General features: G+C 51.3%; 2 protein-coding genes across 2 annotated transcripts; one reads left to right on the forward strand and one right to left on the reverse strand.

The window, feature by feature from the left end:
• Positions 1-1,868: 1,868 nt before the first annotated feature.
• Positions 1,869-3,545, reverse strand: ANOM_011669 (uncharacterized protein; the record flags this gene model as incomplete). The annotated part of the gene is made up of 1 exon (XM_015556925.1): positions 1,869-3,545. One exon carries the CDS (start codon positions 3,543-3,545, stop codon positions 1,869-1,871), a length of 1,677 nt encoding a protein of 558 aa, XP_015401604.1.
• A 3,030-nt stretch (positions 3,546-6,575) lies between these two features.
• Positions 6,576-10,097, forward strand: ANOM_011670 (uncharacterized protein; the record flags this gene model as incomplete). The annotated part of the gene is made up of 2 exons (XM_015556926.1): positions 6,576-6,642; positions 7,798-10,097. 2 exons carry the CDS (start codon positions 6,576-6,578, stop codon positions 10,095-10,097), a joined length of 2,367 nt encoding a protein of 788 aa, XP_015401606.1.
• Between the last annotated feature and the right edge of the window lie 782 nt (positions 10,098-10,879).

Consider the following 10,879-nt stretch of genomic DNA (forward strand, 5'->3'; position numbering starts at 1 on the left):
AAAAAAAAAAATTCAGTTCCCCTGGCCCGGTCCGCGGATGGCTTCGCTCCCCGTCGAGTTCTGCTGCAGGTCTTTTTGTTCCTGCGCCTGCACCTGCACCTGCGCGTGCCGGGCGGCGGTTTCAGGGCCTTGCGGTGGAGAGCTGAGGCTGCTGCAAGGATTCGGGATGTCCGCTGCGGATGCCGGGCCGGGTTCCTGAATACTATAGTACTTGGTTTACGTGCATATGCAATCCCATTGTGGGTGTGGTGATCGTGCGATCGTGCGATCGTGGTGGTTTCTGTCAGCTAGGGGATTGTCGGTGTGGGTTTGGGAGGGCATCAGCGAAGATCCATGCCTGAATTCTACTTGGAGTTTCTTTTGTAGATAATTTGGTCAGGCGCAGGGTGAACTGAATGTGGGACACTTTGTATGCCATTCATGACTAGGGGTTTAAGAAAGATAGAAACTAGTATGAGTTACGACAGGAGAAGAAACATCTCATCAGTGGGAAACTAAATGATCCAGTTACTACTGTACATCTCACGCGACGGTACATTTGAATATAAAAACTCCAGACTAATAGGTGATGTCCACATCTATCAAAGCATTCTCAGGCCAATTGAGTGCATACAAGAAATACTTGTACCTACAATCACGCGTTGCAGTAAATCATTCATGTATTTCAACACCCTATACATTACTGTACAATACCCAGTAACCCATCCCAACTCACCAGACGATATACTGTATAGACAAAGTTTGCATAAACCAACAATATCCTCAACGAATGCGAATGTAACATCGCAAGCATGATCAAACGTAACGTAGCATGAACACACGACAAGATACCAAATACAGTTCATCTGGACCTGTTTCAGTTCATATCCCGAAACCAGGATTCTTGTCCACTGCCAAAAGGACTTCATTCCCGGGTATAACGCAATCATTCTACACGGTTACCCCAGCAAAGCCGAAGGGACACGGTTGAGCAAAGGAGAGCGGCAATGACAGCCACTGGACTAGGCGAGCAGGGAATGCGAAGTCGCCCGAGGCCTTGGTCTGGACTCCCGAGTCGGCTATGATCGGACCCAAGGGATATAGGGTTGGGGTGGAAATGCTATCTGGTGCGCCACACGCAAGGGGGATCAAAACATCAGAGAGCTTGCGGAAAGTACGAGCTTTTACCCCACATTGTAGATCGCGATCTACGCTTAGGCAATGTTGTTACTGGAAGCCATTGGAAAGTGGTACGGAGCTCATTGGAAGTAGATTGTGTAAGATGGCTTGCGCCTTGTCCTAGACTTTCATCTGGGTCTTTTATAATTCTTGTTTGGATGAGAAAAGAAACATAGTGTGTCGGTTCACTAGCGGATTGTAAAGAGTGATAGCCATCGTCAACGTTTGACCATAGGAAATTTCAGAGAGCGTGCGCGGTTTGATAGAGAGAATGACTGAAAAAAAAAAAAAAAAAAGAAATCAAGGAAAGGTCACAGAGAGTGAGAGAGTCAATCAAGGAAATCAAAGAGAGCGAAAGCTCAAGAGCGGGAATCCAGATCCCATAGCCTCATCATCGTACTACATTAAATCATTCATCGCAGCGGTGGCATTAGTAGGAAATAGCTGCGGTCTCATGCTCAACATGTCGAGCTCATAAATCATCGAAAGGCACTATGGCACAATGCGATCGGGCGTTGTTCATCACCGACTCCCATCCGTTGGAGTCCGTAAAGCAGCTTCATAAGACATTATTTCGGGAACAGAACAAGCGAAATTATCGTCATCGCCGGGAAGGTGAACGCGAAAGCGTTTCTGTATACACCAACGCCATCCAAAGTTTTTCCCGGGGCTTTCAAGCACAGAAAATAGGTATCGATATACAAAAACTGTTACATGGCCTTGCGTGGCCTAGGAGGTGGCATGTCCCCGTGGCACCCGAGGACGCGCAGCGACTCCCAAACACGTTTGTAGAGAGGTTGTCGTAAAGGTGTCAAACGCTGAAGGGCTTTCTCCGATCGCTCTTCGCGGCACAAGGTACGGATCTTATCGCCTTCACTTGATAAGGACGACTGGGGCGAATTAGACCGTGGCTTACGCCTCGACTTGGCCTGCATCGCCGCTGCTGTTGACCGATCGATGTCGAAGTTTGGACGCTCTTCTTTGCTGTTGCGCCGGGATCGAGGCGTCCGCGGAGGCACGAGGGATGTGGTCGATGGGGCCACAATACGCACCGTTTGGGGTGCCGATGGGAACTTATCGGGAGACAAACGAGATTTCCCGATTGACCTCACCGGGGGTGGGCAACGATCTTCTGGGGGCTTGTCCGGCGTCGTAGGGCATTTCTCTAGGGCTTGAGGACTGTTGCTGGAGTTCTGTAACTTCGGGGCCGACTTGGCCACCCGTAGGTGTACGCGACTGCGGACCTTCTTCAATGTATCCATAGGCTTCCTCGACAGCGACTTCGGATCCACATCTTCGCTGTCCGAGTCTGATTCCCACACCGAATGCTCACAGACCACTTCCGATGTGGATGTTGACGGCCTATCGCGAGCAAATGGGGCTGGCCTATCCATGGAAGGCGAATTGGAACCTGGACTGGGAACAGGACTTGGACAGTCATTGGCCGGGATGAACATGGTTTCATCAAAGCGAGTTGTGTGAGGCTCCATTGTGACGGGATTGATTCGGCAAGGAGGAGAGATCATACATGCCTCTATGGGAGGTTTCCCAATGGCTATTTGGGCTCTTCTGTTTGCTAAAGTGTTGGCATTGCGCGCAACAGCGGGCAGAGATGGTAGTGGCTTTCCACGGTGGGAGTCGAGAGCGTCGGGCTGAGGCATGACTAAGGTGTCAGACGACGCGTTGGACGGCGCAGTCTGCAGGCTGGCTTCCCGAGGGGGTGTAGATGGTTGGCTGAGCTCCGCCGTTCGAGAACGGTTCTGGGGCGTCGAGGGATAGAAGAATTTCTGGCTTCCAGATGTGGTATCTTTATGAGAATGACGGGCAGACTGCTCACTCAGTCTGACTGCGTCGTCGGGGTATATGGGAGCGGAGTAGTTCGAGGAGAAGGAGCTGCTTGGGGTCAAGTCTGGAGTAGCCTCCGTTTGCACTGATCCGAACGATCCTTGGCTATAATGGCTGGATTGGCCCCAAGGTTGTGGTGAAATTTGTTGAAGAGCTAGTTGATGCTCGAGTTCAACCACAGAGAGTGTTGACCGATTGATATTAGTACGGGACCTTGCAGTCTCCCCACGAACCGGGACAGGGAAAGGAAGCTCTTTTCCAGGATTCAGGGCGGATAGCATATAATACTGATTAGCTTCTTCACTGAATCTAACATCGCGAGCACCAGGCCGGTGAGCTCGCTGGGCTCCGTACTCCAGAGAGCGCTCGAGGTAGAATGGATTCGTTTCGTCTGTTGCCACAGGATCCCTTGGTGGATAAAATGATGAGGCCCGTTTCCTCTGCGGCGACGGTGGGGGCAAGCCAAAGCTCGTCTGGGAGCTCTTGCGGCCACGGCGGAAAGCATTCAATTCCCCGGGAAGAGGATGATATGCGGTAGCCATGGGGTGATATTGCAACAACCACGGAGCTGTTTAGTGTATGCTCAAGGATATAGAGCGTTCATCGGAAGAAAATAATACAGACGCTGAATACCCTGTTCGCGTCCAAGGATAGGGAGACCTCTGGGGAGCCAGAGCATACGAAATGGCAAGGGCGAAGGGGTTGTGTTTATACATATCACAACGGATCCTCTTTTGGGTCTGGAGCCCACCCGATGCGATGGATTGGTGGCTAGGCCGGGGAGAGGAGCCGCAGCATGCCAATGCACAATGGTGTAAACAAAGCTCAATCACCCGAAAGCACGGACTCCAAAAACCTATCGGACCTTACATGGTCCCCTTCCCTAGGGATAACGCTTGCAGTAAGGCGCGGGCAATCGAGGCTGGAGCAAGGGAGACACCCGGATCCCGATCCGCAACCTACACTCGCAGGGTGTAAAAGCGAGCCACAGACCAACCATTCTTATGGACAATGTTCCCCGTTCGTGTTGTGAATTCAATTCTCAACCGGGACCAGGGCCTTCGGGCACCCATTCTCACGTACGTCATTGGATTGGCACTTTGGCAGCGACACAACCAGTGTATGACAGTTGCGGAAAGTGCAAGTAGTGCGCTGGCTAGATTCTAAACTCGATCAATTCCCGTCACGCTCCTTTCCTTTCCTAGATAGGTCTCCATCGTTATTAATAGTATCCGCATAGCTGTAGGAAGCCGGGATTAATTCGGCGCAAGAGAAAATTTGCCACTCGGCAGTCATCGACGTGAAAATAATTTGCAATGGATAGAGCGTTTCATCCACATACATCGCAAACCTACTCTAAGGAGTAGACGTTGTTCGGTATTTGGGGCTCAGTCCCAACTACCTGGTAACACAAGGCCGATGTTCCTGCAAATGTGAGTGATCACTTCCGCTTGGACAAAAGTCGACCGCGGAAGTCTTCCAGGATCTTCCACTAAGGCCCTATCAGGTTGTAGTGGCTGTCGATCATGTCGATCCGTCAACAGTATGCTTGGCAGCAAGGTGAGGGCTGTCCAATCGTTAGCATGGTCCTTGAAATATGATTCTATAGTTCACTATCGAGAACGCCATCGCAGGTCAGGAAGGAAGCTTAAATGGTGGCGAAATCAAGCCACACTGTCACAGCTCCTCTCATGCTCTCTGGTCCTATTTTCCTCTTTTTGCAAAGTCATGGTCTCGAGGCTCTAAAGAATACACCAACGGGTGTTTGGGTCCGCATTCCAGCAGACCGTGCAGGTTGCTATGACACACTGTTGACCATTCTTCAAGCTCCAAACTAGATGGCCACAGAGTTGAGACGCGACCTCTATTGGAACATCCAACTGTCGACTCCACCCTCGCAGCTTCTTGGTATAGTGGCTGATTTTCAGAGCCAACGTTGCTACAGGTTATTCTCCGAAGAGGTTGGCTTCATGCATTGGAACATCGTCTCGCAAATCCTTGCTGGCCAGTGTAGTCATGACCCAATGCCTCTATGCCAACTGACGCTCTGTCATGCGCTGCCCTTTTCCTCCTCTTCTTTTCTCCCTTCTCTCTGTTGCCCTCGCTGTGTTTGGCCTCCTGCATTTCCCCCTTAAACCCTTTCGTACATCAGGTTGAGTGCAGCCGGCAACGCCGTCATTGAGATCCGGGAAATCACCAGAGCCTGTAAGCTAAAGTATATTCGCGTACTAGTGGTGTTTATAGATGGGTCCATTTTTTACTCATAAGCGTGTATTTCGATTTAACACCCTCACCAAGATCACCAAGCTGGCGATCGCGTGCATTGACTTTCTATATTAGGCCAGAAGCATGGTTGATTCAACTCGTATTGCTCATAGGGCCGGATCCTTCTGACCTGTCAATTCGCTGGGGTCTACCCCGTGCGACGAGTAGTTTTCCCGGGTCCGCCGGATCGTGATGTATTTGAAAGTCTTTGGCTAGTGTATGGTGGGATGGGGAAGGACAGATGTCCAGACCATTCGGGGAAGCAAAACAGTTGCATGACGCGCATACCAACCATGCAAAAGGCTCCTTGAGTTCTACGGGCGCATGCTGATGGATCCAATAAATTGTGCTCTATGCTCCCTCTGCTCCCAATGCTCATGTTCTGTACCTACATATGTATATGCATGTATATCAAGTATGCAAGTGGTTATGAGCGGCGACGGTCAAGTTCTAGCCTTCCGTGCAGCGCATGGGTAATAAGTACCAAAACTTAATAAACCGTTCGAGCCTTGTCTGCATCGTGAACCAAGATTTCTTCACGGGGAAGGCCGGGCTTGCAGCAGCACGCTGCCGGCCACAAAACTTACACCTGCCTCGAACTGTGAAGGCTTTCCACAGCACTCCACAAAGGCCAAGGTTGCTGCCTACCTATCATCTACCTCTACATGCCCATATATAAACCCGCCCTCTTGTTTTGTTGGGTTGGAGCATATTCCAACCTTGATTTTGAACGTCGGCGACCAGTCACCGAGCTGCAGAGAGAGCGACAACAAAGAGCAATAAACGTAACCTCGGCTGGGATGCGCAGAGAAGTACCCAGGAGGGTGGTTCAGGATCTGCAAGGCACATCAATAGATATGAGACCGGAGCAGGTGGACGGGATTCCTTCCAGTCAATCAGGGCCGGATGATGTTCTGTAGGGCTGCCCTTACTGACTGTCGGTTCTCGTCAAGCCCACTAAGAGTTACATCCCGTTTGACTCGACCTTCGATCGCTAAATCGACTATAGTCAAGAAAACCAGATTGAAAATTGATATTTAATAAGACGGCCAGATGGGGAAAGCGATCAGCATCCCTTGATTTTCATTTTGGTTGATTTTGAAAAAGACATATCATGCATGAGAAGGGAACGGCACGGGGAAGGGGCATGGAGAACAAGAAAATTAATCTTCCGTTCTTCTTCTCATTTCGATCATCATTTCCCGAGATTATCGATACACCCTTGTGCAACGAAGTCCACTATGTGAAGGACCCCCTAACACCGCGTGGTGAGCAAGCCGAATCGTTGAAGTCAAATTGATGGATAAATGGACCGTGTCTGTGCTTCTGTTCAGACGAACCAGATCGGGGACCCAGAGTGGAGAAGATCCGTTGGTTCGTTTCATCCTCCAATCCACCTCAGGTGAACTTCTTTAGTCCAGGGGTTGGGAGCGATCTGATTCGACTAATTCGCGGCCCTGTCGTTCCTACGGAGTCCCTCTCCAAACGTCGATATCTATGGGCCAAAGTAGGTCGCATTGACTGTCAGCGAGAACTTGAGGCATCCATGAGGCATCATAACGATATGAAACCCATCCAGCCAAGACGCACCACCAGCGCATCAGGTGGTGAATCCTGAACCTGGAACCATGGTTTGGTATCGAAAAGTAATTTCAACTCCGACGCAATTCAAAATAGATAGCCCACCAACAGGGTATTCAATGGTAATATTGTCGTTTCAAATGCGCCCCATTGTGAAATCACGCGGCAAAGGACAGGTGTAATTTAGCGGATTGATACCAGTCAGGATAGGGATGATTAAAGAAAGCGAGGGTCATTTATAAAACCCCGTTCTGCGACAAAGCAGAAAACGACTGGATGAATCAATTCCATCATGGAAAAGCGGTTGTTGGTAGTGGATATGATGGGGCCCGTGACTTTGGCTGACTACACATTTTCCCGTGACCCCCACTGACTCTACTTTTCCTCCACGCTTCCTCCCTTAGGTTTTCTATTAATATTTCTTGCGCTGTACGCCGTACGTACAACTGTCATTCCCCACGCAACACACCGATTGGACTATTTCGCCTTGTGTCGGCAGCCATTGAGCTCTGCTCTATGACTGCTACGAGCTTCGTCCGGTGCTCGTGGCGGTCTGAGAGCGAGCTTTAAAGGTAACCAAGCCAATTGATTTGATTCCCAGCCATCGCAATTCTTCACATCCCCGTCGCCTTCTCATTCGACCAGCCACTTGCCTTGCACACTTGCCCACTTTTAGCCCTGCCTTGCCCTTGGAATTGCTCCTTTTTTTTCCAGTCCCTAAAAGAATATCCACATTCCAACGTGCTTAATTGTGTACGTACTTACATCTATCTTACTCTTCAGAGGCCGGTTCGACTTGTGCGCTGGGCTCCCAAGACCTCGGAGAACTTGAATTCTTGATTGATAACCCTCCCACGTCATCGGAATTGTCCACCGACTCATAGACGGCCCCAGTGCCAATTCTCACGTTGTCGCATTTCCCTTCACACCATTCACATCCATATCCAGCGGTGTCTCCCCACACCCACGGCGCATTTGACGAGACCTACGAGATTCACGACCCCTCCACGTTTACGACCGATTTACCGCAACGCCAGCAGCAGGCTGCTTCCAATCCTGCCTCTGATCCTCCCCGATACCCATCACCGCGCCCTCTGAGTAGTCAAGGAAGTACCCGTTCGTTACGGAGAACGTCCCGCTCAATTCGTCAACGGCCGGGATCAGTATATGCTTCAGGTCGCCCATCTCAGATAGAGCAAACAATTCCCGTACTGGTCCAACCTGTGTCGGACCGTAATAGCGGAGTTGCTGCACTTCGTCCTGCGCTTTCCGAAGCCCGGACAGAGGGATACGACGACGACGCTGACTCGCTAACTGACGATCATCCTCGAGCATCAGGCGAGTCATACTGGCCTCGCAGGTCTACCCGGGTTTGCCCACGTACAGCGTCTGCCATTCTTTGGGCGCTAGAAGAAGCTATTCGAAAACCCCTGCCGTTTACACCGGATTGGGAAGAAGTGAATGCGCCCATGTCTGACTTGGGAAGCGCGACTGGTTCGATTGGCCTCGCAGGCACAGGGCGAACACAAAATGGCGCTTCACGCGCGGCCCATGGCCCTGTCCCCGTTAACACACACCCCCCAAGTGGGGTCCGGACACCGACCGATATCATGAGACAGCGCCGGGACCGAGAAGCTCGCAAAAAAGCGGAACAGGAAGCCAGAGATAGGGAGCAGGAAGAGGCCGAGCACAGGCGGCAAGAGTCACAAGAAAGGGCTCAGGATCCAGCCCAGCCCTATGCTGCTGGCGTTGCGGGTAATCGACCTTCACAGCGGAGAGCAGGTCCCACTGCTCCCGCGGGGGCTGACATTCAGCCGGAATCTCGTACGACACAGCAGCCTCCGGGAATTCCAGCGGCGGCTCAACGGCCAGACTCCCAGGCTCACGGTCAGGCTCCGATGCCACACGCCCACCCCAGGCAACCTGGGCCTTCGGCACAGCACAATCCCCAGCAGCCACCAACAGGCTCGACTGGCGTCCAAAAGCAACCAGCACAAGCTCCAAATCAGCCTGGCACTTCCCAGGCGCAGCAGCCACCACGACGTGTCGGTTTTCCTCACGCTTTTGAACGGTGGGAAACGTTATCCTCCCATTGGGAAGGCCTAACTGGCTACTGGATTCGAAAGTTGGAGCAGAACAGTGAGGCTTTAGAACGCGACCCCATTAGCCAACAGATGGCCCGTCAGGTGACCGATCTCTCCGCTGCTGGTGCCAATCTTTTTCACGCCGTGGTGGAACTGCAGCGTCTGCGGGCATCATCCGAGCGAAAGTTCCAGCGGTGGTTCTTTGACACCCGTGCAGAGCAAGAGCGATCCAAAGAACTCCAGGCCGATTTAGAGCGACAGGTCCGGACTGAGAAACAATCGCGGACAGAAGCAATGGCTGCGTTGCAGAAGGCCGAGAGTGACAAGAGTCGCGCGGAGTCGCTGCTCAAGGAAATGCGCCGGGAACTTCAAATATCCAAGGAAGAAGCCCGTCGTGCGTGGGAGGAACTTGGTCGCCGTGAGCAAGAGGAACGGGATCGAACGAACTCTCTGCGCAACGGAGAGCCCACCTTGGTTGGAGGAGTGCAGGTGGTGCCGATGATCCAGGGCCTCCCTTCTCGGTCGAACACCGCGAACCATCCATCAGGGGGGCAGGGAAAGTCATCCGAAGGTCATTACTATGAAGAAACGCCCGGGTCACCTACAGAGACCGATCCATTCACGGAGGGGCAGCGGCCTTATCAGGAATCTGACAGCCAGCGCTATGCTCCCCGACAACCGCACACATCAGCAGCTGCAGAACCCTCGGGGCAGTATGCCGGGAATTACTATGAACACGATGGCGAGTACACTGGCCGCCCGGCATCTGAGAACGACAACCGCTCCTATGATCCGAGCGCAGCTAGCAGTGAGCCTGGCGATGACGAATATGGCGGATATCGCCGTACCCAACCTCAGCAAGGGCCTTCCATCGTTTACCCACGTCCTATGTCCGAGGAAAGCGACGACTATGAGCGGGGATCCGTGGAGGATGAAGGGGGCTATGTGCCTAGCACTATGCCGCCGACCACCTCCGCGCCTTATAGCCAGGGCTCTGTAGATTACAGTGGCTCCGGATGGGGAACTACCTGGGACTCTGTGACCCCCCGTCATCGCCATCCCACCCGACTCAGCGATGTTATGGAAGAGGAAGAACCTCGAACTACGCCTAGCCGTGCAAGTCGTGCCAGCCGTGCCAGCCAAGCCAGCAGAAGTGTACACTAGACCAGTTCTGCATATGGTTTCCCAGCAGTCAGTACATACCGAATTGGTGGTTGACAAAAAGCCGTTCATCCCTTTACGTGTCTTTTCTTTTCCTGTATACCTCGTTGCTCTCCATGAGAAGACCAGTGTTATACACCTGTCATTGACTTTTTTTTCCTTGCCTTTTTCCCTTGCATTTCCTATTGCCCTAGTTTCTGGTTTCCTTATATCCGTTGATTACCCTGTTCGGCATTATTTCATCATTCGGTAGCAGCATTTGTTCTCGCGAGACCGGTGTGTCATACGATGATATCCAAGTACTTTTCTAGGAAGCTTTTATTCGGAGCACATTCGCCCAGGACTCCAAGCGAAGAGCTGGATTAATTACTGTAATTTTACGCTTCATGAGCTCGGTTTCACCCCATGGATATACGTTTGTGTCATGTCATTAGAGAATGGTCCATAGAAAGACATACTGTTATTGCGACTTCTACTCGATTTTTTCTACATCTAGCATCACGGTTTTGTAGTAGTGTGGTGTTTTCTTCCAGTTGTTCGTCGCAATGATTGCAAAGGTAGTGTGTGTTGAATATATATTTGCACCAAACAACATAGCATGCTATACTAACAGCACCTCCATTCAGGTGAATTCAAAATATATATTCTTTCCGGTGGTAACACATTATTCAGTTGTGAAATGACCATACTTAAATCAGTTAGACTAGCATGATAACTCTACACAGACGATATCGGAACAGCGGGCGGACCGAATAAGTTCCATTTGTGGACTCCATACTCTTCTG

This window comes from Aspergillus nomiae, assembly GCF_001204775.2.
Source record: "Aspergillus nomiae NRRL 13137 chromosome Unknown contig00559, whole genome shotgun sequence".
NCBI lineage: Eukaryota > Fungi > Ascomycota > Eurotiomycetes > Eurotiales > Aspergillaceae > Aspergillus > Aspergillus nomiae.